The sequence below is a fragment of the Hemicordylus capensis genome, chromosome 3 (genome assembly GCF_027244095.1).
Source record: "Hemicordylus capensis ecotype Gifberg chromosome 3, rHemCap1.1.pri, whole genome shotgun sequence".
Classification (NCBI taxonomy): domain Eukaryota; kingdom Metazoa; phylum Chordata; class Lepidosauria; order Squamata; family Cordylidae; genus Hemicordylus; species Hemicordylus capensis.
In genome coordinates, this window is record NC_069659.1 from 328,179,679 (window position 1) to 328,207,316 (window position 27,638).

Genomic DNA, 27,638 nt, shown 5'->3' on the forward strand with positions numbered 1-27,638 from the left:
AGATCATCAGGAGATTTGGTGCAGGGTGTTATCAGTATGCTGATGACATCCAAATCTATTTCTCCATGTCAACATCATCAGGAGAAGGCATAACCTCTTTAAATGCTTGCCTGCAGGCCGTGATGGGCTGAATCAGGAATAACAAACTGAGACTGAATCCTAAGATGAAGGTACTTACTGTGCAAGGTTGAAACTCAGGAGACAATTTTGATCTGCCAGTTCTGGATGGGGTCACACTTTCCTAGAAAGAACATGTATACAGCCTTTGAGTGCTTCTGGATCCAAACCTGTCCCTGGTTTCCCTGGATCCAAACCTTTCCCTGGCAATGGCCATGAGAGGTGCTTTCTGTCAGCTTCAACTGATATGCCAGCTGTGTCTGTTTCTTGAGATAAACTAGCTCAGAACAGTGGTACCTATGCTAGGTACCTCAACAAGATGGCCTCAACGAGCGATGGGGATCATACCGGAGAAGGCACTCTCTAAGGTAGCATAAGACAGGCATAAGACAGGCATAATATGGTCTCTCCGGAACCCTGTCCTAAAACAGCTGCACTGGCTGCCGATATGTTTCCGGGCAAAATACAAAGTGCTGGTTATTACCTTTAAAGCTCTGAACAGCTTGGGTCTGGGCTACCTTAGAAAGCGCCTTCTTCGATTTGATCCCCATCGCTTGTTGAGGTCATCTGTAGAGATCCGCCTCCAGTTACCACCGGTATGTCTAGTGGCGACTTGGAACCGGGCCTTTTCTGTAGCTGCTCCTGGTCTATGGAATGCACTCCCGGCAGATATCTACAGTTTAAGCTCACTGTCGGCCTTTAAGAGAGCCCGAAAAACTTATTTGTTTGGCCTGGCCTTCCAAGGCTTGTAAAGTGTTGTTGTTTTTTAAAAGTATTTTAATTGGTTTTAAATGGTTTTAATTGTTTTTGAATTGTTTTTATATTGCTTTTAGTGCTGTGTTTTGAATTGCATTGCATGTTTTTATATATTTTTACAGTTGTTGTACACCGCCCAGAGGCTCTGGGTGGGGTGATTTATAAATGTAATAAATAAATAATAAATAGTAACTTCCAGACTTTACTACTGCAATGTGATCTATGTGCCTTTGTACACATTTGGTACAGAATGTGGCAGCCAGATTCATCTCTGGGTCATTTCAAAAAAAGACCATATTACTCCTATATTAAAAGAACTACACTGGCTACTAATAGGTTTTCAGACAAAATATAAGGTGTTGGTTGCAACCTATAAAGCTCTAAACAGCTTGCGCCCAGGGTACTTAAGAGAACATCTTCATTATGAGTTCCATTGCCCATTCAGGTCATCTGGAGAGGTTCGTCTGCAGTTGCCACCAGCTCATCTGGTGGCTACATAGGGACAGGCCTTCTCTGTTGCCTCCTGAAGACCCTTGAATGTGCTTCCTGCTGAAATAAGAGCCTCCCCATCTCTGACAACTTTTAAAAAGTCTTTAAAGACACATTTATTTACCCAAGCTTTCTAACTAGACTTTTGGTTTTAATGTGTTTTAAGGTTTTAATTTCTGTTTTAATTTGTTTTATGTTGCTGTAAATGGCCCATAGAAAGGAGCTTGGGGGTGGTGTACAAATATAATAAATAAACAAACAGAAGTTGTTTGTGGCCATGTTTACAATTCAGATGGGCAATGTTTACAATTCAGATTGAGTGGGATTTTCAGATAAGCTTTCAGTCCTAAAACAAGATTTTGTAACAAATAAAAAATAAAAAATAAATTACTGATGCCTCTCCTTCCTTTTGTTGAATACCCCAAAGATGGAGATTGCAATTATCCAAGGACCTCCAAGGAAGGAGATTGCACAGACCTTCTAGGTCTGTGATTTTCCAGTTGACATTGTATACTTGGACTTCCAAAAAGCTTTTGACAAAGTTCCCCACCAAAAGCTCTTGTGTAAACTTAGCAGTCATGGGACAATGGGACAGATTCAATGGTGGATTGATATACAATACAGACAGGAAACAGAGTATAGGAATAAATGGTAAGTTTTCAAAATGGAGGGAAGAAAGCATTGGGGTCCCCCAGGGAGCTGAACCGGGACCAGTGCTCTTTAAGTTATATTAGTGAGCTGCAAAATGGTTAGATTTGCAGATGACACTAAACTATTTAGGGTAGTGAAATCCAAAACAGATTGTGAGGAGCTCCACAAGGATCTCTCCAAACTGGGTGAGTGGGCGACAAAATGACATATGCAGTTCAGTATAAGCAAGTGTAAAGTGATACATATAAAATGATTGGGTTGAGCTGTCAGTTACTGACCAGGGGAGAGATCTTGGGGTCGTGGTGGACAGCTCACTGACAGTGTCAACTCAGTGCGTGGCAGCTGTGAAAAGGCAAATTCCATTCTAGGGATTATTAGGAAAGGGATTGAAAATAAAACTGCTAAAATTATAATGCCCTTATACAAATCTGTGCTGTGGCCACATTTGGCGTACTGAGTGCAGTTCTGGTCACTGTATCTTAAGAAGGACATTGTAGAACTGGAAAAGGTGCAAAAGAGAGCAACTAGGCCTTATGAGGCAAGGCTACAGCATCTGGGGCTTTTTATTTTGGATAAGAGACTATGGGGAGTCATGAATGATAGAGGTGTATAAAATTATGCATGGAGTAGAGAGAGTTGACAGAGTGAAAATTTTCTCCTCTCTCACAACACTAGAGCCGTGGGTCATCCCATGAAACTGAAGGCTGGGAAATTTAGGACCAACAAAAGGAAGTAATTTTTCAGAGAGTGCATAATTAATCTAGAAATTTCTTCCATATGGTGATGGCCACTAGCTTGGATGACTTTAAAAATCACAGGTCTATTGATAGCTACTAGTCTGGTGGCTAGAGGCTACCTCCAGCCTCAGAGGCAAGATGCCTCTAAATACCAGTTGCAAAGCAGCAACAGTAGAGAGGGCATGCCCTGAGCTCTTGCCTGTGGGCTTCTCAGAGGCATCTGTTGAACCACTGTGTGAAGCAGGATGCTGGACTGGATGGGCCTTGGGCCTGATCTAACCATCTGATCTAGGTTGTTCTTATGTTCTTATTTTTTAAGCAGGGGCAGTTTGGGCAAAAAACCTTCAATGTGAGGCCATTTCCCACTGTGCTAACCTCTGCACAGTATTGTGCTTTTCTCTGTGCTTGGAGGGCTCTTTAAGAGAGATTGAGCCCTCTTTTAAGAGTTCTGTGCGGGGAGTGCTGGGAAGGGCTACACCTCCCATCACTCCGTGCATGACTTCTAAGATGGCACAGGGGCTCAAGAAGGCTCCATTTCCCTTATAGGAGCCCTCTTGTATAATGTGGCACAAGCAAAGCAAGCAAGAGATGCCCTGAACTCAGGGAATACTGTGTGGGTGGGTGGGTGTGGGTGCGCGCACACACACACACACACACACACACACACACACACACTCAAGCCGATGGATAGAAATAAGAAAGTAGCAAGAACTCTTGTTTGTGAAATGCAGTCTTTTAACAAAGCAAAAGAGAGAGCATTCCCAGTCCTGAGTCCTGCTTCTTTTTCCTCAGTGCACCCACAAAATGGCTGTTCCTTCCCAGTGGCCTTGCCCAAATCAAGGTGCTGCAGCCTGCCTCCTTCCCTATTAGTCTCCTTTTCTGATTTGTTAGAGCGTTACAAGCCAACACCCAGGAAGGATGCAAAATCAGAAGTTCTGATTGGTTCAGGGGCAATAGTTATTCCCATGGGGCTATTTCCTAAGAATGCTAGTTGGTGCAGTTTTGAGCATTGGCTTTCAATGATCTGCTTCAGGAAACTTACTGAGAAATAAAAAGCCACAAAGAAAGACGGAGCCAGACAGAAGCAAAGCCCTCTGCTAAAAGCCCTGGAAGTGTTCACTCAGTAAAGCAAGAAAACAGATAAAGAGAGAGTAAGAAGCGAGAGAGAAGAGGAATATAGACTGTGTTTGCCTTTGTGTGGGGAGTGTGTGTTAATGACCAGCTGCCCTTAGTGAGTGACCAGCTGCCCCTGTGGCTCTATCTTCTAGACAGTTAACCTATACAGTTTGAGATCAGGGTATTTAAAGCAATGTCTGCTCCCATTTGATTCTACCTCCCCATTAAAATCTGCAGGTGAGGCTCTGCTTTTCATCCCACCTCCATCTGGGAGTAAATTGGTAACTGTATGTGGGATAGGGCCCTCTCAGTGGTGTCCCCTAGGCTAGGAACTTAGGAAACTGCCATATACTGAGTCAGGCCATTGGTCTATCTAGCTCAGTATTGTCTTCACAGATTGGCAGCGGCTTCTCCAAGGTTGCAGGCAGGAATCTCTCTCAGCCCTATCTTGGAGAAGCCAGGGAGGGAACTTGGAACCTAGATGCTCTTCCCGGAGCAGCTTCATCCCCTGAGGGGAATATCATGCAGTGCTCACACATCAAGTTTCCCATTCAGATGCAACCAGGGCAGACCCTGCTTAGCTATGGGGACAAGTCATGCTTGCTACCACCAGACCAGCTCTCCTAGAATTTTCTGGAATTGCTCTGGAATTTTCTTCCCCAGGAGGCCCATTTGGCTCACTCGCTCACAGTCTTTTGAAGGACTGTAGAAAGAGTCCTCTTTAGGATTTGATTCCCCACTGATGCTGGTACAGTTTGCTATTATTGTCTCTTAATTAATCTGTATTATTTTAAATTTGGTGTTATGATTAATTTTGTCTTTAAATGGTAAACCTTTAAAAAAGGTTTAAAAGGTGTTACTGAAAAACCAATCAGTGGCAAGTAAATGATATAAAATAAAATATTTTCTGTCAAAGGCTTTAGCTTCACATACCTGCACGTGCAGCCATGGTCTGTTTGAGGCTGACTGTGTACAAATATCTCTTTACAGAGTTCATGCAGGATTGGGACCTTAGACCAGCCCACTCAATTGGCTTGGTATAGATGGTTCATGTTACATCTTTTGCAGAAGAAAATACAAAGGAAGCCTTTCAATCATTGGTATCCATAAAAGGAATAGGCTGTTACATGGCCTGTTATTTCATTTTTAGCACTTTGCCACATCAGAGCTGTATCCATCAAGATGCAAGCCACAGTTGTCAGAAATTTGTGAGGTGTGAAGCAGTTCTGAGTCACTTCAGATGTTGATAGACCAGTAATGTGTGAAGCGAGGGATAATTTCATTAGGATTCTTTATGACATGCCTGTATCTGTCACGAGGAATTTATATAACATGAGAGGGTTGTGTTGTTTTTTAAGATTGCATTTTTAATTTTAATTTTATTTTTGGCATTCTGTGCACAACATTCGTAGTATGGCGTTCTTTCTCTCTGTGGAAGAATACTACAGAATACAGTCAAAAGCACATTGAAAAATCACTTCAATGTCTTGTTTTAAAAAAGGAAACGGAAAGAGGCTCCATAAGACTGAAGGAACATTGTGTCTGTTTTCCATATGCATCTGCTTGGATCACATAGGAAGTACCTACACCAGCATCTCTGGCCCTACAACAAATTGCATAGCTGCCTCCTAGGAGCCCAATGTCATGTCACCTGCGAATTCAAACATACAGTCATGTGGAGCTTCAAACACAGGAAAAGAATTCTTGGTGGCAACCACACTTACGGGGAATCAGACCAAAGACCTAACAAAAGGGGGGGAGAGAGAGAGAGAGAGAGAACGCGTGCATGGGCAAATAATCTGAGTCAGAGAGTTTAAGAAAATTAGTACTACTGAGTCTGTAGTGATTTTGTACAAAATCATAACATAGATTTATTTACAAATTTAAAAAAGCTGGGATCAGTGCAGACCAAGAAAGAGAGAGGAGAATAGGAGAGAATGTTATTGGATTTGCATAGCCAGCTGCTTGCATTTACCCCCTTCAATGTACCTAGGGTGTTACGAAAAGTGGTCATATCCATTTCCTGTCTGCCATGCCATCTAACTTAGATGCTCTGCTCCTTAATCTGTTGTGTGTAGGGATAGACTATGATTGCTCACTGGGGAGAGGCACAAAAGGCATTCTTGAGGTTTTCAGCACTGAAAACACATCATGGGGTTGAGATCTTTTATGAGTTAAGGTGTGACTGTTAAGTATCCCTCAAATTATACATACTGTATATCTCCTATTGTCCCTATGTCAGGTGAGGAGAAAAACCCTGCTGACCTTTTATAAAGATGCCTGGAATGGGTTCAAAGGAGGGTGACAAAGATAGTTAGGGGTCTGGAAAATAACTCTCTGAGAAGAAGTGGAAGAAACTGGGTATGTTTAGCCTAGGGAAGAGAAGACTGAGGTGCGAGTTACAGGAGGGTAGATTTTGGTTGTACATTCAGAGCAACTTTTTAACAGCAAGAGCAGTTTGACAATGGAACCAATAGCCTGGAGGTGGGTGCGTTGATATGTATATCTCTAGGCAGTGTACGTTTAAAACACAACAGATGAGGAGGAGGAGATTGTGAAAATGATTGTTAAGGAGGATAACAAGATTGCAGAGAAGCTGAATGCGTTCTTTGCATCTGTCTTCACAGCAGAGGATACTGACCATATACCCTCTCCTGAATTGAACTTTTCAGGTTTAGTGGCTGAGAAACTGGGCCAATTTGATGTAATGAGGGAAGATGTTCTAAACTGCCTTGAAAAACTAAAAGTGATCAGTTTGCCAGGGCCAGATGTCATCAATCCAAGAGTTCTGAAGGAACTCAAATGTGTAATTGCTGATCTCCTAGCAAATATATATATATAACTTGTCCCTACAATCAGGCTCTGTACCAGAGGACTGGAAAGTAGCCAATGTGACTCCAATTTTCAAAAAGGGATCCGGGAAATTACAGGGCAGTCAGCTTAGCTTCGGTGCTGGGTAAATTGATGGAAAGCATACTTAAGGACAAAATTGTTAAGCATATAGAACAGGCCTTGTTGAAGGTGAACCAGCATGGCTTCTGCAAGGGAAAGTCTTGCCTCACTAAACTTTTGGAGTTCTTTGAGAATGTCATCAGGGATGTGGATAAAGGTAATCCGGTTGACATAGTATACTTGGACTTCCAAAAAGCTTTTGATAAAGTACCCTTCCAAAGGCTCTTGAGTAAACTTAGCAGTCATGGAATAAGGGGACAGGTTCATGTGTGGATCAGTAACTGGTTGAAGGACAGGAAACTGAGGGTAGGAATAAATGGAGAGTTTTCACAATGGAGTTAGGTAGGAAGTGGGGTCCCCCAGGGATTGGTACTGGGACCAGTGCTTTTTAACTTGTTCGTGGGCAATCTAGAAGTTGGGGTGAGCAGCAAAGTGGCCAAAATTGCAGATGACACTAAACCAGGGATTCTCAAACTTGGGTCCTCAGGTGTTATTGGACTTCAACTCCCATAATCCCCAGCCTCAGTGGCCTTTGGTTGGGGATTATGGGAGTTGAAGTCCAATAACACCTGAGGACCCAAGTTTGAGAATCACTGCACTAAACTATTTAGGGTAATGAAATCCGCAGCGGATTGTGATCAACCCGAATAAGATAAGGTGAGTGAGCAACAAAATGACAAATGCAGTTAAATGTAAGCAAGTGTCAAGTGATGCACACTGGGGCAAAAAACACCAACTTCACATATACACTGATGGGATCTGAGCTGTCTGTGACTGACCAGGATATCTTGAGGTCGTGGTGGACAGCTCATTGAAAGTGTTGTCTCTCTGAGGTAGGTTAGGCTGAGAGTAGGCAGCTGGCCCAAGATTATTCAATACGCTTCGTGGGCAAGTGGATATTTGAACTCAGTTCTCCTGGTCCTACTCTGACACACTAGCCACTACACACTCATTCTCAAAATGCAGGTAACAGAGTCTTTTCAGACATGATCAAGAGCAACTACAGACTGTATATATTTGAAAACTACAGGCACAAGTAATTTTTCCACATTTGTGTACTGTATTTCATGTTGTCAATTTTTAATGCAAATAGCAGGAAACAATTTTATTCAAACTGAGGACAGAAATATGCATTCTGTGCTACATGGGACTGCTGTCAAAAATAGCATTCCTGTGTTGTCTTCTCCCCCAACTCCCTGCTAAGGTGTAGCATTTATTACCTGTATTATGACTTTATATACAAATACAACAAATATTTATATACTGCTTATCAACCAAAGTTCCCAAAGAGATTTACATAGATACAAATAAATGAAATAGTTCCCTGTCCCCAAAGGGCTCACAATCTAAAAAAGAAACATAAGATAGACACCAGCAACAGCCACTGGAGGGATGCTGTGCTGAGGATAGATAGGGCCAGTTGCTCTCCCCCTGTTCAATAAAGAGAATCACCATTTTAAAAAGGTGCCTCTTTGCTCAGTTAGCAGGATATGCTATGTATTCCCCAACTTTTATCAGCCAGTTAGGTGGAGCACATCACAGGAAAATGCATAGCCTGTGGGTTTCTCAGAGGCATCTGGTGGGCACTGGATGAAACAGAATGCTGCAAATGCAGTTGTATGACGCAGCGCCCAGTGGAAATAATGGGTGTCACATCAACAATTGCATTTTCACATTTTTCAGTTCCAGTAAATAAGACTGTCTCGCAATAGTGTGCGCCGTATTTTAGACACAGGTAGCAGTGCAGGTGGTGCAGTGCTGAACTAGCCACACTTTTTGTGCCTGAATGTGAGCTGCAATAAGTAATGTAAAAATAAAATTTGCTAATCATTAAACAGAAACTAGTGACAACACCCCTACATATATTTATGTTTACTACTGGCTGATTTAATAGTCAAATGGTATATTTTGGTAAAATGTAGAATTGCTCCACTGAAGGCAAATTTCAGAGTTTTTAACATGTTGATGATTCACTATTATAACATTTCTCTGAATATGTTATTTTATCTGCATGTTTCTTTTAAAAAAAAGAAACAAAAAACCTGCTAAGATTATGCATTTTGCTGTGTTTAAAGTTGGTCTTTTTGTGTGTGTTTTTTGAAGTGCTATAGGAATACAGGGTTCAAAAAAAATCTTATGTGCACAGTCAGGAAATGGCTATAGGGAGAATAGTGCAAGTGGTTCAAGGGAATCTATTGATTTATCTTCTTGCTTTCCCTTTCCTCTTTAATGAGGACTAGAATGTTTCCACATCAGTTAACTGCCTTCATAAAGCACCAGAAGGTCACACCAGCCTCACACCGATCTTTTTCTTTGTGCCTGTCATATAATTGGCTGATTGTGCTAGTGATGAGCAAGCCCCCCCTCCCCCAAAGCGGTCTTGGCTACATGTTATTAAACCTCGTTCCTAGTTCCCTGAGGAGAACAGCTCTGCTACGCTCCTCACTAGCAAAGGCAGTGCCATTGCGCAGGTTGAAACAGCAGAAACAGCATCCATTTTAATCTGCGGGAAGCCTCTTGCTTTACAAGGGCGTTCTTTTCTCCTTCAGATGCTGTAAAATTTAAGTCTGCAGCTTCTGTAAACATTCCTGGCTTTGGGTGGCTGCTTTCTGTATGATGAGCTGAGATGGTACATCAGGAAAACTGTTCGTATCAGGTAAGAATTAAAGCTCTTTTGCTAGAATCAGCATCATCCCTTTTGGAAAAGGGGAGAGAGGGGAGGCCTGCCTTTTCCAACGCAGCAGGTTGCTTCTCTTCAGCTTTTGCAATACTGAGTTGCCTTTCTAAATAAAAGATTTCTAGGTTGCATTTTTGTTCGCTCTTTCAGTGCCTCTGTTATGGGGATAATGAGCTGAGCAGAAACATAATCCTTACTTTGCACCTATTGCAAAGTCTCTATGTATATGTCTGTTTTATGTTGAGGGAAAGCAGCTCTGTGGTCCCAAATTATAAACAGCCAGTTCTACTTCAAAACAGCATTTGAAAAATCCTGTACTAACAGAAACTGTATAGGTCTTGGTTTGGGCCATGTAATCGATGATATTGTAGAAAGAATGTTAACAGTTAACTGTTGGACTATATTTGTTATTTAAAGATTGTATGCCTCTAAATATTAAATTGCAGCTGTTTTTACACTTGTCAGTATTAGCGTTCAGTGCACTCTCTATTGTAATGTGATGGGATATAAGTTTTGATGTATATACCTCAATGTGATTTTTGTTTATAGTCTCTTAAGAATCCACATACTGTGTGTGTAGATAGTAACTACTTTAGCGTAGTTGCTACACAATTTGGAAAGATCATTTGCTTCCCCTCCTCCCCTCTGCCAAAAGATGTTTCTGTTTAGAGGGACAGGGTTTTGTTCCCCCCCACCCTCCCCTATTGCCACACATTTTCTGTATCTGTAACACCTTGAGAAACAAAATGTAGACTTAATAGGTTCCAGGCTGTTTTTAGATTTGCTATTCTATCATTTTAATTATTTGTTCATTGCCGTAAAACAATTGGTTCCCAATTTCAACAGGATTATCTGATTAGCCTCTACTTGGTTTGGTGTGTGTTGTTTTTTTTTAAACTTGGGATGGTAAGGATTTGCTACTTTATATCTACCGTTAAAACCATCATAAAATGCAAAGCTCAGGATATTTCATTGCTTATGTTTGTACAAAGCCACATTTCTAGGGTTTGATTCCAACGTTAGGAACATACATTCACCTCCTCCACTACTACTACTACTACTACTACTTTTTTGGCAGGAATAAAAGTCAAGAATAAAATTGGGGCAAGTATATTGGGTTTACAAGCTGTTTAGAGCTGAGTGCAAGATGTGTACATAGGGAAAGAGATGAACCAAGATGGAGAAGGAAAGTTGTTTTAGGGACACATCTAACAGTATGTTTGGTCTGACTACAGAGATAAAATGTGTTTCTGTACAACATGAAGTTGGAAATGCAAAATTGTGATAAGGTTTAGCACGATGAGCAATTTCTTTTTCTTGAGACTTCAGATCATCGGTTCAAGCAACAATTTAAGAGTCTGCCCCCCACCCCCAATCTTTGTTTCTTTACATTTATATTCCTTCAGTTTTAGGATTTCTCAGTATTTCTGCTCAAAGGCCACTTAACAAGCAGCACTGTTCTGGTTTGACATCTCTTTGCATTTTAATAAATAGCAGTTGCTCTGTCACAAAGAATGCTCTGACCATCACATTTTGTAATTCTGGGAGGGGTTAAAGGGTCACCCATTGTTTCCTTTGAAATGGAAGTCAGTTCTTTGGGAACTGTGATTAAGTGAAGGTACCTTGATGCCATCCAGATTGGGTTCGGCTTCGGAATCTAATATTGCAACAGAAAGCTTCACAACACATTTGTGCTGTTTTATGTGGTCATAACAAAGCAGCACAGTGTTGTGGGTTCTTCCACTGCACTCTCTCAAGATGCTGCATATTATGTTGGTAGCATGTGAAATCTTTGTAACAAGAGTTACAGTTTAAAAAGTCGGGAAAGGGAGTCTTGTAAATGCTTTGCTGCTGGGGTGATGTGGGTCACCAAAAGCAAAGACACAAAGCCAACAAGACCATTAACCTCGAGGTCACATATTTAATCCACCTGTGATGTGGAATCTAGGGTTTAGGATCAAACTGAAAGCCATAAATGATTGGATTGCAGCAGGCCAGGCAATAAGGGCGGCTCCTCTCAGTGGGGGATGGGAAAATGTCAGGAGCTGCTGCTGGTGCCATCTGTGGTTAAATAATGCCTTGTTTGCATCATACCACAAGCGACATTGGAGCCTTTTAATTGCACTTAGGAGAGGGGTATTTCATTGCTGTTAAAGCTCAAAGCTCTGCATTTTTTAGGTCATGTCATCTACATATTAAGCTCTCTGTACTTTTTGTATGTACCACCCTATACAAAAAGTCCCTGGGCAGTTCACAATATAGAAGAAAGACCTCCAAGGACCTTTGCACATTTTATGTGTCAGCAAATTTGAGTTGCCACTGAGTGTACATGTGACATGAAAGTGCAGTCAGTCCTAGCTGTGTGTACCTCTCTGATAAGAGGAAGGGCAGTATAGAAATCAAATTATTTATTTATTTATTTATTTATTTAACATATTTTTATACCGCCTAAAACTTACATCCCTGGGCGGTTCACAAGATAAATAAGTGTTCTTCTGTGCACATATTTGTCTCATTCACACATTACGTGTTCACCTAGAAATCAGTAATGAGCAGACTGGCTCTAAAGGAGAACGGTTATAAAAAATGATAGAGGTTTATCAAATTTGTGAGTGGCATGGAGAGAGGGAAACGTCTCTTATAATACAAGGACTAGCTGTTGTCTAGTCTAATGTCTCTGATTGGCAGTAGATTCAAAGCCTACAAAAGGCTATGTTATGCATACAGAGTTAACTTATGGGATCTACTACTAGAAGGCATGGTGACTTCCACTGGTTTAAAGTGTGTCATTGAGTCGGTGTCGACTCCTGGTGACCACAGAGTCCTGTGGTTGTCTTCGGTAGAATACAGGAGGGTTCCCATCTCCCACACAGTATGAGATGATGCCTTTAACATCTTCCTATATCGCTGCTGCCTGATATAGGTGTTTCTCATCGTCTGGGAAACCTACCAGCAGGCATTCGAACCAGCAACCTCTGGCTTGCTAGTCAAGACATTTCCCCGATACACCATTAGGTAGCTGCCACTGGTTTAGATGGCTTTAAAAATAATTATAGAATTGTAGGGAGAATTAATCTATCAGTGGATTTTTGCCATGATAGTCAAATGGAATCTCAGTGATCAGGGCAGTGTACTTCTGGTACTAGATGATGGGGACAAATGACAAAGGCAGGCCATCACCTTCATACCCTGCTTGTGAGAGTCCAGAAACATCTGGCTAGCTGCTGGTGAAAACAGCATTAAAATGGATGGATCTGGTCTCATCCAGCAAGGCAATTCCTATTTTTTATATTTAGAACTACTTTTAAAGCTAATTATGTATGTGAAGTATCGTCAAAATAACTGGGAACATACTTTGTAATTTTGTGAAATATTCATAAGATTTTGAGTAAGCAATACAGATTCTGCTTGGATTGATATTTTCTGGGCAGGCAGGGGTGAAGAGAAGGGACCAATGTTAATGTGCAAGTTTTGCTTAGAATGAGGATGTTTATCTTTGTGTCACCCTAAAATATTTTATTGATGTGTTAAATAGAAATTGCAGCCTTGCTTTCACTGTTCAGGAGTGGTGGGTTTTGTTCACTTGAAAACATTTGAGGATGGTGATTAAGCAGAATAGCAAATATAAAAGACCCTAATGTTATGGATTTTCTTCATGATTAGCATATTCAACTGCTAAACATAATGGATAATCATAAATCTATGATTATAAAAATCAGTGTTCTGCCACCCTAGTGGAACACACTAGCTTGGCTAAGAAACTGAATTTGGGGCAATATGGAAATAGGGACTAGAGCTGTTCTCAGTGGCTTAGTAGTGTTCTGTGCACTACTAAGAACCAAGTGGCCTGTATTGTGGGGGGACCTTTTGGGGTTCAAAGCTTGTTCTTCACGTTGGATACAGGGGTCACCAGGCTCAGGGTACATATTTAGTGCCTACTCCAATGGTGTATTTGAATGCACTTTTTAATTCAATTTCTGCCCTTCCTTCCTTCCATGATTTAATTCAAGGCATTGTGCACTCCCGTCCAGGCACTGACCCGACCTTTGCTTCAACATTATTCCTTCAGATTCATGATTTGAGACTACTAACTTTCTTTTTTGAAAGTGAATGGCTGCCATTTACTCCTGGGGTTGGGGACGGGATGATAAAGCATCAGAATAGTTCTGCTGCATCTGACCAAGGATCTAGTATCTAGCCCAACATCTTGTTTATAGCAGTGGCCAGTCAGAGGAAGATTCTGGGAATGTTGAAGCTCACAGGCAGGACATGAGATCAAATGCACACACCCTTTGTTTGTCCTACAGCAGCTATACTGATTTTTGTTTGGTCTCTTTTCATGGAAGTTCCATTAAATTGTAATGACAAATGGCTGTGGATGTACACATGTTCATTTAACTGTCTAACCCCATTTTAAAGCAATACATGCTAATGGCCATCACCACATATTGTGGCAACAAATTCCATAAGTGAATTATGCATTCTGTGGGGGGAAACCACTTGCTTTTGTCTTTCCTGAATCTGTTGCTAATCAGTTTCATTGGGTGATCCCTACTTCTTTTTTCAACTTTCTCTGAATATGTTATCATTTTACAAACCTCTCACATCCCGCACCCAGCCCCTCAGGCTGGATTCCTGTGCACACTTACCCAGTGGTGGCCTAATACTTCTTTGCCTCTTGAGGAAAAGCATCAAATGTTGGCCCTCTCTCTTTTTTCAAACTTGATTCTGGGTGTGCACCTGCATGCACACATGTACCTCTGCCAACTTCTGCCTTCTCCTCCATTATGGCCATGATAATTGCCACCACATGCATGTTCCTCTGCCTCTCTCACCACTCATGTGATGATGAGAAGGGGAGGAAGCCAAAGAGGACACAATGAAAGGGCATCAGCAGCAAAAAGAAGGAAGTGGTTAGGAGGAGATGAATGAGTCTTTGCTGAGTGGTAGCTGTGCCACTGCATGGTGAAGAGCTGATCTTATCAAAACTATGTACGGACATCTGTGTGCACATTAACATATAATGTCTGAATAGGACCCAAGACTTCTTGGATAGTCACAGCCAGTTCAGAGCCCATCTGTTTAAGTGAAGTTAGTGGTATGTTTGTTGCCATGTGCATCGCTTTACACTTAAACCTCATTTACCATTGTGTTGCCCAGACACTCAGTGTGGAGAGAACTTTTGGATGTCTGCTTGGGGTTTCATTTCCCCACACTTGAATAATTTGGTGCCATTTGTAGCCTTGGCTACCTTCACTGCTTCCCCCACTCCCCCCGATTCCAGGTCATATATGAGTAAGTTAAATAGCACACTTTACTTTCCTCCATAGAGGTGGTTTGGGTTAAGGCTGTTTGGACTGTGAATGTGATCCAAAGCCTGCTGAGTGCATGTGCTCTTTCCTCTTCCTTGGCTCTGGTGCAGCCATGAGCTACAGCTTAACTATGGTTTATAAAGCAATTTGATTTTTTTTGCTAATTACCAGTCCATAAGAGGACTTGGCCTCTTATCCTGTAACTGCTCAGTTGATTTAGGAGCCTTTGGTGAAGATCTTTAGCCTCATTCAGATGTTATAAAATTGCTCCACTGTAGCTGTGTACAGCAGAGTGGAGAGGAAGTTCTGCCCCTGCTGCATCAATTGACAGTGTGCCCCACTGTTCATGCTTACAGTGGGGCTTGTCTAAAGAGGGAAGAGCCGAAAGCTTGCACTCACTTTTGTGATTGCAAGACCAGATCGATCCAGTCTTGGAATAAAAATCTTGTCTCTTCTAGGACATTAATTAAATATAAAATTATTACCACCTCCACACATTCATTAATGCAGAATAAATGCTGCCCCATTTTTCTCTGCTTCAAATAACTGATTTCAGTTCCTTCTCCACTTTAATCAGCATTTAATGATCTCTTAATATGTTCCTATTATATAACTTGTTACTACTATAGAACTTCTGTTCTTACTATAGAACTTCTCCTCACTTCCAAGCTGATAGGAGTTTGGTAATGGACATTGTCTGTTTATCTGTATGGACACTTCATCCATTTGAGGCATGGTTCTGTTGGCATAACAGCAAGAATGACTGACAAACATTGACTTGAAATCTGCTAGTAGGTCATGGGAACTTTGTGGGTTGTTTGCCTGTTGGTTCTGGACAAAGCCTGGCACTTTCCCCTTTTCTTTGGAGGAGAAGCTGTCTAATTATTCTGGACTTGATGTGCATGCTGAGTTTTGTTGGATTTTTAATCTGGAGTGAATTATGAGAGAATGAGTTTTCCTAGGAAGCTCTAGGAATTGCTTGCACTTGTTTTGTTTAATAACTAGAGAGAGAGATACTGAACATCTCAAACCTAAAATGAATTCTTATGCTATGGCTTTAGTTTTTAAGAGCATAGAGTCCCATCTCAGTCCAAAGATGGGATCAGAACAAAGGCCCATCTAGTCTGGCATCCTGCTTCCCATAGTTGCAAACCATTTGTTTCTGGGAAGCCCCCAAGCAGGGCTTACCTACCTGCCTTATACCGAGTCAGAACATTGGTCTACAGAGCTCAGTATTGTCTACACTGACTGCCTGCAACCCTCTAGGGTTTCCAACTAACATTTCTCAGCCCTGCCTAGAAATGCCAGAGATTGAACCGGGGGACTTCTGCATACAAGGCAGATGCTTTTCTTCTGAGCTATGGTCCTTCTGCTGTTTTTCCCCCACCCTCAGCAACTGGTATTCAGCAGCATGCATGAAGCATTTTTCTACTGTTCTGTGTGATGGTTATAATGTCATTACTAACTAGGTCGCCAGCTGTAGATACTTGAAAGATGAACTCTGTTGTAATGTGGGCATATTTAATTGTGATTCATTTTTTCTTCCCACGGACAAATGCTAGAAGCTTGCTTCCCACTAACACTGCCATTATGTGCAGTAAAAAGAGTGCATGATCATTTTGAAAAGCTATGAATGACATTGTGTGAACGTTTTGTCATCATTTAAGTTCTCTACTAGTAAACCTTAAAATATGCTTTTTAAATCTGCATCTCAGTAAATGAATGGATTTTCCTTTTGTTCGGAAGATAATTGGCTTTTAGGTATAAGTCAGTGTTATCAGGGAAGGAACAAGAACTATGTGTTGAAGGGAAAAGAATTAATTTTAGTAACACTAGGAAATGATACGCTGAGTCAGCTGTGAGGATGGGAGCCATAAAAAAGTAAAGCATATTAACATAATTCCTGTGTGCAGAAAAGTAATTACGTAGAAGCCTACCAGGAAAATAATTGAATTTAGCTAGCCCCATATATTAATACATGCCTCTTTTAAACTTTTGAATAGTGCATATTAGAGTGATTTTAAAACAGTCTTGCCTCTTCAGAGTTTCTGGGAAATGTCTTATAGCATCAAATATTTTCTGGGTAGTTTATGTGAGATTGAAAGTAAGATTTTAAAGGCGACTCTATCAGTAATCTGATATATGGTATATATTTCACACTGCTACTTCTTTTATTGGGGTGGGTTAGCCAAATTGTCTTCCTTAATGCTGCTTCCTTAGAAATTTCAGCACTTATCCATTACAGAAGCACTTACACATAGATATTAGTAGTCTCATCATCTTAAGTGCTTTTGTAGGGGGTGGGGAGGTGAAATTTAATACAGAACATTACAAAAGGCCTTGGGAAGCTTTTATGCCACTGTGGAGTCCAGGCAAGTAGCAAAGATGCCCAAACATTATCAGTCAGGCCTATAGATTAAGCAATTTAACTATCACCTTGTTATTGACCTGAAAATACTCCTGATAAAATCATTTAGCGTCAATGGCATATTGTGCAATCCACTTGTAGAATCTCTGATCTCTGCTAAAGTGGAACCAGAGAGGCAGAAACTTCAAAGAAACAAGCCCTTGTGGCCAGACTCAGACCCTCTTTTCTCTTTATAACTATACACAAATTCTTTATATAAAGGGCTTGTATTCTCCTTTAAAGTTTCCTAAAATATCAAGAAGGAACTTTATTAGATGTATTTATTTGTGTAGCACCCTCAATAGTACATAAAGAGGCTAGGTCCTTGCCCCAAGCAAATGAACATCTAAAATTCAACTTGGGGAAACAACAGAGGAAGGAGAAGGAAGTGGAGATGGGTAGATGGGGAAGAATGAATTATATCTGTTACACATACTAGAGGGAAGCCTGATCTCCCCACACTACAGTGATCTAAGTCTGACACATCAGTCTTCTGTATTCTTTTTGAAACAATTTACACAAGAGAATTCCTGCCACCACAAACAGCTGGTTACATACATGCTAACAGCAGCAAGAATTATTATAGCTAGCCACTGGAAACAGGATACATATGCATGTACACACACCCAGCAAAGAATTGGTGGCACATGAAAATCTGGGACACTATCCAACCAAAATAAATAACATCTGGGTTACTCTTAAGATGCTATGGACCCCATTCCTTGTGCCTTCAGGACACAAGCTGTCGCTTGACTTTTACAGTCTTCATATGGTGTAAATGCAATTTCCTTGTCTACACTTTTTTTTTGTCCCCTACTGGCACTTAAAAATAATCTTTTTATTGAAGGGATATATGGTAGCATCATCCTCCATGCCCAAGATGGTTGGTGCCCAACCCCTGTTTTAATCAGGAGTTAAAAATTAAGTTTGTATGAGCTCCAAAGAGAGACAAAGAGATATGGTATCGGCTATCTAATATTACAAAATAAATGAATGACATAACCCCCAAGTGGCTGGCAAGTTTTATGGAAAAGCCACATGGACTCCAGATGTACAGAATGTGTGTCAGCAGGAAATGTGTGAGGTTTCATCTCCTCAGATTGTAGTCCTGCAGAGTCATTAAGTTCCCGGCAGTCCTTACATTTACACCTGTTAATGTCAGTAGGCTTTTGTCTCTCTATTGAAAGGGGCGTGTGTTTTTCTTTCCATGAGTACTCCCTCTGAAAACTTAGTTGTGCTTGGCAACAACAGTTCCAACGTGTAGTTTCTTTCCAAAAATGCCTTGATGTGCAGGAGTCACAGTGATTTTAAGTACTCCTGTTTTCTGAGCAAGTAACTGAAACAGAAAATGCCTGAGAGGGAATGGATTGACATTGGGCAAGTTTTAGAACCACAAACTTGTTTTTTTGGTTGCTGTTAGCTAAAGCACTGACTGTCAAGATGATGTGCTTATCTTTTTTTTTTTTTTTTTTTTTAAGAGGAGGGGAAGAAAAGAGGCAGGTATTCTAAAAAATCTCATCATAATCTCCTGGCCACAACCCAAAGAGGACCTTTAGATCTTCTTCTGTGTATGAATTGGGATGGGGGGTGTCTCTTCTTTTTCTGCTCCACTATTTTGAGTTCATCATGCTGCATCAGAGGTCTCTCATAGAGTTTCCTCAATGTTGAGTAATCTAGTCTTTAGAAGACATGGCTTCAAGGAGCTCCTTTGTTGCTCACAGAGATTGCTACTTTGGCTCGTTGCCCCTAGCTGTGGCCTACATGGCCTTGACTTTTTATATCATTCTGTTTTGAAAATAGCAGGGTTGTGTGTGTTCCTCTTCCCTTGGTGTAGTCCGCTAGGCTTCCATCTATTTTTATCCTGAACTACCAGTGGCTGGAGGAAGATTGCTGCTTTCCTTGTGTAACTGCAGCACACACACCCCACAAAGCAGTGAACTCAGAAGTGTAATCAGCTGGCTATAGCTCAAAGGCAGCCTTTACTTTATTAGGAAAGAAGGAGCAAGCTTTAGAGTGGATTGTGGCCGTATACTTCAGAGGCAGGTGATAGCAGCTGGTGGGAAGATCAGGCTCCTGACAGGTCCAAGTGTCAGCGAAGAGGCAACTTTTAGCTGTAGAGAATGGCAGCTCTCTTCACAGCACGATGAAAGGAAAAGCCAGGGGGCCGTTTCTCTGAAAGCAAAAGACGACGGAAGGGGACAGGCATGATTTTGCAATTGCACCTGATGTTGCCGTTCCAGTAATGAGCCATGGAAAAGGAGACTTAGAGCACAGGACAACAAAGTTGTAGACAGAAGGGCAAGTGACTGGTTCCTTTGGGTCTTTAAGAGTTAAAGAATGTATTTGGACAATGATGGAATGGATGACATCATCACTGAAGTATCCACATTGGATATGGAGGGGAATTATAAAAAGGTAAGAGACAAAAAGGACTCTTTTGTCTTGGAACAATAACTGCTTTTGCTGAAGGGAAACAAATCAAAACCTAACAGTTCCCTGCCCCCCGCCCCAAAAAAGGCATTCACAGGCACTCCTGATTGCTTCAAAACATCCTTGAAGGCTGAAAAAACAGTGATAAATGTGTTTGTTCATGGTAGTCTCTTTATATTGCTACATAATGAAATGTGCTGTCATGTACGTACACAAACTTTCTGTTCCATTTGAATTCACAATACTGTACTGTCTTCCATGTTCCTTTTGTTATATTATATAAAACATTTTAGTTGTCACCAGCACTATACATTATGTTAAAATCATTGGCTTTATAGATTAAAAATATTAGCAATATATTCAATGGTTGTATAGCCAGCTAAACTGTTTATAAGGCACGTTAAGATACTGCTTGGAGAAATGTTTGAGATTTGGGTGAGTGTTGGACCCGTCTTTTTGTCTCTCCTTCTTTCTCTCCTATTTAGCAGAAACTTTTGAAATTGAATAGTACAGTGTATTTGCCAGTGCGCGTAGAGTTTATATAAATTTGCTATATTTGCATGTCTTTAAACAGCGTGCCAGCTGCAATATGGAATTTTAAATATAGTAATTGTCTATGTCTGGTAATAACAGACCTACTCAAAAATAACTGGAGTTGCATGACTGAGGTCTTGACATCAAATTACAAGTGTCTGCTTGTCCTTACAGCCCCAAGAAGTTACTCTGTGGATCTTTTTATTCTAAGCAGCACTTGTTGCTTGAAAATCTGTTAACAGTTTGTTACAGATGGTTGATTACACATATTTAATACACTTTAAAACGACCTATGATTCATGGAATGCTTATGATACCTTCCTTGCTCACTGTGGAACCCTGCTGTGCACATGGGGTGGATTAACGCATAGGCAACATAAGCACTTGCCTTTGAAGGTGGTATGAGCCACTCAGGATTCCGCTTTACAAGTAGATGGTTTGGGTTGAGAGGACAGGGGAAAGTTAAATCTTATTTTCCTACCTTTTAAAAACCGCCGCTGCACCACAGGATGGCAGCGCAGCAGGGATGGTGGTAAGAACTGATCCCATGCGCCCACCTGCCTCCCAGATGACAGGTTTCTCTCATTTTGGGGCTCTCTGTGCAAAGCCCATGACATCACGGGCTTGCAATGATCAATTCAAACTGTGCAGGTGCGCCTTGCAGTTTTCAGGGGCTGCTGGGCCAGATGAACAGGCCCAGCGGCCGCTCTGCCAGTGGCTGCTCCACCCGCTGTTATGTGGCGAGGGGGCCTCATGGCACGAGTGATGGTCCAGGTGCCAAAATTACCTAGGTGCCCCACTGCTGCTGTAGCAGGACTGAGAAGCACCCCATACCCTGAAGAAACATTGTCTTTCAGAATAGACAATATCAGGCTAAATGGACTTGCAGTATGTCAGTTTCATATGTTCACAGTTAGAAAATCTGATATTTGTATGAGTTTCCCTTATCAGAGTCAAAATCAAAATGTTTCCACCCAAGCATCACAAACTTTGATGCTTGTGTCTAAAGTTCTATTCACTCATTATATTCAGCACTTGTACAGTCTGTGTTCAGTGTATACAGGTACAGTTATTCCAATGGTGTGTTGAATGCTGGTATATTAGTACACAAATAGTGAAGGTTCACTTTTTAAATGAACCAGGTTCACTTTTTAAATGAACACATACACATTCACACACACAAATGTATGTGTGTACAGACACCTGGGCACAGGTACAGCATGATTTCTGCATAGTGTTTAAGGCATTTTACATGCATCAACTCTTCCCAGAGCTGTTGCCTAAAAATTTGTTGTTGACTCCCATATATTTTGTTCCTAGAGTCAATATTTGAGATACAGGCACTAGGCTTTAAAGTTGAATCTCTCAGCCTCCAAATGGAGTCCATCTTGCCACAGGGCTCAATATACATTCTAGTTAGGTGTGGTTTGTTTCCAAGTACATTATCATGCAAAGAATATTGAATTGCTGTTTATATACAAAAATGAGATGTAATAGGAATGCAGTTTTGCTTGTTCTAAATTCTCAGCTTTGTGATTCTGTCTGTTGGCCTGCTTGTAACCATATTTCTAGCGTTGTAAATGCCAAGTTGGTAAAGTGTTTTGCAGGATGTGCCCATGAAAATATCCACAGTATTTCTAGCCAAAAGAGGTGCAATAGTGCCTAATAAGAGACCTACCAGGTCCGTATAAATGTCCACATAGTATCCTCTGTGTGCATGTATACAATATAAAGCTCACTACAAGTGTACACCATTAACTCATAAAACTCATTTATTGGTAATATATGGAATAAAGTGTGCTTTAAAAGGGTCAATAAAATTATCCTCTGATGTGTTATTGCTGCTGGATGAGCAATCAGCTAATGATCCTGCTAGCTTTTGTGGGATTCAGACTCTCCTTAACAGTGCAGACAAAATGATGGGAATAAGTCAGCAGCATTTCAGAAACACCATAAAAAGTAGCAATAAAACAGAGAGAGGCTGCAAAGCTTATCCAATAAAGTTCGTTTGAAGCGCCACCAAGAGGGATCAGACCAAGAAACAATATTGAAAATAAAACATGAAGTCTTGAAGCTGGGGTTATAGCTCAATGGGAGAACACATACTTTATATATAAAAGATCCAGAGTTCAATCCCTGGCAATTCCAGGTCGGACAGGAAACTATCACTGAGCTACCTGAATAAGGTAGGAAAGAGAGCTAAATTATATAAACACCAAATGTCATTTTTTTATATTTCAAAAAGAGTGAGGGGTTATGTGCACACTTTGATTCCCCATATAAAAATAAACCATCTGAACTAGTGTGTGTGTGTGTGTGTGTGTGTGTGTGTGTGTGTGTGTGTGTGAGAGAGAGAGAGAGAGAGAGAGAAAGAGAATTGGAGGTGGAGGAACACTGTATGTAAAGAAGGAATAGAATCAAGCTAGAAAGCCTAGAAGGCCCAGAGTCTTCCACAGAAACACTGTGAGTGATAATACAAGGCCTGAAAGGAAATGTATTACTAAGAACATGCTATTGCCCTCCTGATCAAAATGCTGACAGTGACCAGGAGTTGCAGAAGGAAATCAGGGAGCCCAATTTTTGGCCATTTCCCGGCCAATTTCTATTTAAAACAAAGACAAAAAACACCATTTTAGTCCAATCCCCCCCTCTTAGGAATCGAACCCCTGCAGTTCCATAGCCCCAATCACCCGGTATTCGCAGTTTCAGTATCTGCGGCACTAGCCGGAAATGAAACCCCCGCAAATACCGTAGTTTTCCTATACTCTGGTGACCTAGAATGCTCTACTGTAATGAACAAGTCGATATGTCGGCTGTGCCAGTCGATGCGAGTTGATTGTAATGAACTCTACACAGGGTTGTTTCTGAAGACAGCTTCAAAATTTGAGCTAGCATGGAATAGGAGTTTGAACCAAGATTTTCATATTTTTAAGCATCTGAACTGGCTACTTATTTGCTTCCAGACCCTATTCAAAGTGCTGATTTTTATCTTTAAAGCCCTGTGTAGGCTAGGGTACTTGGGGAGTGTCTTCTCCCATAAGAGCTCCTCCTGGTACCTAAGATCTTCCGATGAGTTCCTTCCTCAGATTCATTCTTCCTATGTAGGGGCTAGATTGGACTCCACTTGTTAGGGCTTTTGTGGTAGTAGCCCTGATGTTCTGGAATTCTTTTGCAAGAGATGTTCATTCAATGTCCACCCTGTGTCTTTCCGCATAAGAAACTCATTTTCAAAATGTGTTTTTTAAATTTCAGATTGCCTTTCCTAATGTTTGATTGGGAACTGTTGGCTGGTTACGGCTATCTTTTACCATGCTGCTGCTCTTTTGACTATATTTGCTACCGTTTTATTATTTTTATTTTATTTTTACTATTTTTTATTGGTTCCTAATTTTCTGTGTTGATTTTGCTATTTTATTATTTTAGTGATCCCAGTTTCTGGGTTGTATTCTAACCTGCTTTTGGAAGTCACTCCAGTTCATGCAAGAGGAGTGACATTTCCTCTGCTTTCCCTTGGCAGTCACCAGTGCCACGTCTCATTCTGCTCTGGATGGCCACTCAAATCTTGGCAGTGGGGTTTGAGGGGTTGCAGAAGTTGCTGCTCCCACCGCAATCCCTGCTGCTGTGCCTGCCGCCTCCACAGTGATTTAGAAAGGGAAAAATGTGCTGCCTCCTCCTCTGCAATTCCCACTGCTGTGGCCGCCTCGGCCACCATCTGTGGCGATTTTAGAAGGAAAACTGCTGCCTCCTTTCCCACTACCCCCCTCCAACCCGAGTCCTTGCTGGATTCCCCTTTTATTTCCCCTTTATGGCCGTGGCTGACCCCCAACCCGCAGATACACGATTCTTTTTTGCTTTTTATTTTGCGTATGACGAGGTCGAGTGCCTATTCCCTGACTGTGGTACATGAAATTGCAAGTACTGAAACCCCAAATAATGAGGTCTGCCTGTATAAATGACAGAATCCAAGTCTCTGCCTTTCAGCAGCCGGCATAGCCAGAGTCTGATCAGAGGTGCTCCAGGCCCCAGCTGCAACCTGGGAATTCTGGAGCAAAGCTAGGTTGAACAGCATCCCCAGGCTACAAACCTGATCCTTACAAAGGAGCAAGCATTCATTGTTTAAAATTTGAGAAATGGAAATTCTCCTGTTTCTGTAAATGCTTGGGTGATAGCAAGCGAGGGTTCCACTGCAAATCACCCTTGCTACTTGTGGGACGGTGGTTGTTTTTGGTGACTTGGAGCTGCTGCGAGTACAGGTGGGCCTCATTATCCACAGTCCCAGCACCCACAGTTTTGCATATCCAGGGTTGGGTAATGGAAACCTGATCTCATAACCCACAGTTCTAAAAATAGGCAAAATTCACCTATTCGCCTGGGTGGATGGAAATGACTTCTGGTGGCATTTCTGGTCACCATTTTGTGGGTCGGAGCCATTTTGTGTCTCTTCCTTCAAAAAAACCATTGTCCCCATGATTCTTCATGGAACATTGGAGTAATTTGGGGTTTGGCGAGCATTGTTGGACAGCTGGAGCCATGGAAAGCATGGTACGGTACATTACTTCACTTATTTCTGCTCCCTCCCCACTTTTTTTTAGCCCTTTTTTAACCTCAAGGAACCTAACCCCCATATTCCCATTGACTCAGGGCCTCATTATCCACAATTGTAGGCCAGAACACAGTGGCATCTGGTGGGCCACTGTGTGAAACAGGATGCTGGACTAGATCGGCCTTGGGCCCGATCCAGCAGGGCTGTTCTTCGAATGGAACACCCATGGATAATGAGGGCCACTTGCATGGAGCAAAAAAGCAACAGTGTAAATGCTCTATAGCTATGGCTGTGCTCCTGTTGCTCAGGCTCTATAGTTGTCTTCACTGAAGAGCTACCCATGCAACTCCTCTGGACATACTGCCACCCACTTGCAGTAGAGCTACCCTACTCCCCATATTTGAATGATGTGATTGTGTTGTATAACAAATCACAAGCCATTGCTATTGATCTCTTTAATTGCATGCTTTCTGCTATGAATGCCTCTCCTCCAATGAGTGGCTTATGCCACTTTGTTAATAGGATTGAGATCTTCTGGTTTCAAGCTGGTCCCTAATTCAGAGCAAGGACTACAAAGAAAAGGAGCAGTTTGAAAAATCAGTTTTTATCATCCAGGGCATTTTTTCCTAGTGGTTTTGTACCTTGGTTTTTATAGTTAGACAGACTTATAGCTTCATATAAAAACCGAATTTTATGGTTTAACTTTATTTGCATGTTGGATATATTAGTACTCTGGTGTGGCGGCGGGGGGAAGGTGAGTAGTGGATAAAGTGTTGTACTGAGATCAGGGTTTAAATCCCTGCTCAGAAGAAATGTAAAGGTCAGGGTGAAAAATTTACAAAATGCTGTGCTTTCATATGCAGACAAAAACATGTATTGCAAAACTAAAATTGCAAACAAAATCAACAAATTGTTTAAAATATTAATATCCTGAATATATTGTCTACAAAAGCTCCAACAATCACACTAGGGTATACAACAGAGAATGGTAATCCAAATTACCAATGGAAAGTGAATTGAAGTTCAAATCACTAAACGTATTTCAACCTTTGGGTTGTCTTCAGTGGCATTAATGTCAAATATGGTGGATGTGCTATTACAGAGTTTGGTAGGATAGTTCAGGCTTGCACTCATCCAAACATTTTTTAAAAAATAAATCTATATATATTTTAGTTCCTCAAAATGCCTTTTAGGGTAGTATTTTGAGTATGATTTACATACAGATGAATTGAAAGAGACATCTTAATTGTTGGGATAAAATAGGAGAGGGGTACATGCTGGACTTCTTGGAGGAAAGTAAAGATAAAATTTGATCAGTTAAAAAAATCCTGTATGTTTGTCATTTTAAGAATATATATTTTAAAAATCAATATTTTAAAATGTGTAAGAATTTTTTCAGTAGCTTTTTAACCAGTATTTGCCCTATGATGTTACATCTAGATTATGCCTCCTTCATATCTTTGTCTGCTCTTCAGATGGATGTTTTTCAAGGTTTATCAAATGGTGTTGCAGATGGAAGCATCTTCTGTCACATGTAAGAGATGAGATGGAGGAGCAAATCTAATGAGGAAGTCCTCTGAGGTTTCTTTTATGTTATTGCATCAGTTGTGGCAAAGTGAAAACGAATATACCAGCTTATTAAGTTCAGCAAATGTGCTTTTAAAGCTATTGATTTTTCTCTCATGTTCCTGTTTGTTTGCCTCTGCACTTTTTGAGACAGAAAAGCTATATGCCAAATATATGAAGATCCATACATTGCTGAGCATCTTTCTTAGGGGGTGGGGGGAGGCATTAAATTAGCTGTAGCATCTAATCACTAACAAGTGCTGCTAATGGTGGTGATGCTCAAAATCACTGGACATGTAAATTGCATTTAAGCTGAGAGATTGCTGTAATTGCTTCAAATCAGACAGTGTGGCATCAGTTTCCAACTATAGTAAAAACTGTTGGAATTAAAGCAGACTGCTCTTTGGGTTAAGAGTTGAGATAATAGGACTCAGACCAATGGTTGGTCTAGCCAACCACCCTCAAAACCTAAGAAGCAGAGGATCTCAAACTCAGGAATCTTGCCATGGCCTTTCCCAGCCCTGAGATCTGCCATCTCAAAATTTGTGATAATGATTTTGGTGGGAATCATACTTGCGTTTTATGCTCACACATAGTTAATGGGTAATAGCTATAGTTCAGTGGCAGAGTACATGCTTAGCCTGTAAAGGTTAACAGGGCTGGGAAAAGACCTCTGCTTGAAACTAGGGATGAGCATGAACCAGTTCGGCGGTCCTTTTATGGACTGCCAAACCAGTTCGGAGATCTGACGGTTCGGCAGCAGGGGGTTTGCCTTTTAAGGAGCAGGGATGGTGCTCTCCACCCTCACCCCCCCCCACCACCGCATTTCCCCTGCCAGCGCTGTGCCTAAAATCATTGCACAGGGCAGCAGTGTACCTTCTTGCCACCCCGTTCAGTGTCATACCGGAAGTGGCCAGTGTGCATGCGTGACGTGCACACATGCACCAGCCACTTCTAGTCTGTATGTAGTGTATATAGTTTATACATATTCATACTTCCCCATCCTCAGTGAACCCTAGGAACTGTAGTTCTGAGATAATGCTAGGGCTCTTGATAAGAGAATCCTCAGGATTCTGTGAGGGGAACCATAATAATCAAACTGGTATAAAATAGGCATACCTTTCAAGAGTTGATATGTCCATAGAGTACAAAGACATTAAGGATGTAAGGGTGTGCACTCTTTTCTTTGGGCACACCAAAGAAAGAAAACAGGAAATGTATATGACCTCCAGCACTGAAAGATGCAACAGAAAAACTAGTTAATTATTGGATCATAGTATGAACAATGTGATGTTTCAGTAAGTTAGTTGAAGACAGGTCCAAACAGATGATCATCATCATCATTCTGACC

General features: G+C 41.2%; 1 protein-coding gene across 8 annotated transcripts in view; it reads left to right on the forward strand.

Annotated features, from left to right (window-relative positions):
* The window catches only part of SCHIP1 (schwannomin interacting protein 1), a 630,453-nt gene that overhangs the window by 565,856 nt on the left and 36,959 nt on the right, over nucleotides 1-27,638 (forward strand). Inside the window, exon 1 of one of the 8 annotated variants that reach the window (XM_053306143.1) lies at nucleotides 9,216-9,474. The exons of 5 other annotated variants lie outside the window; for them this stretch is intronic. In XM_053306143.1, coding sequence (XP_053162118.1) covers nucleotides 9,445-9,474 — 30 coding nt within the window. In that variant the 5' untranslated portion in view covers nucleotides 9,216-9,444. Of the gene's footprint in view, nucleotides 1-9,215; nucleotides 9,475-19,183; nucleotides 19,630-27,638 lie in introns of those variants that run through there. 2 more of the 8 variants (XM_053306141.1, XM_053306145.1) reach the window with 2 other exon arrangements.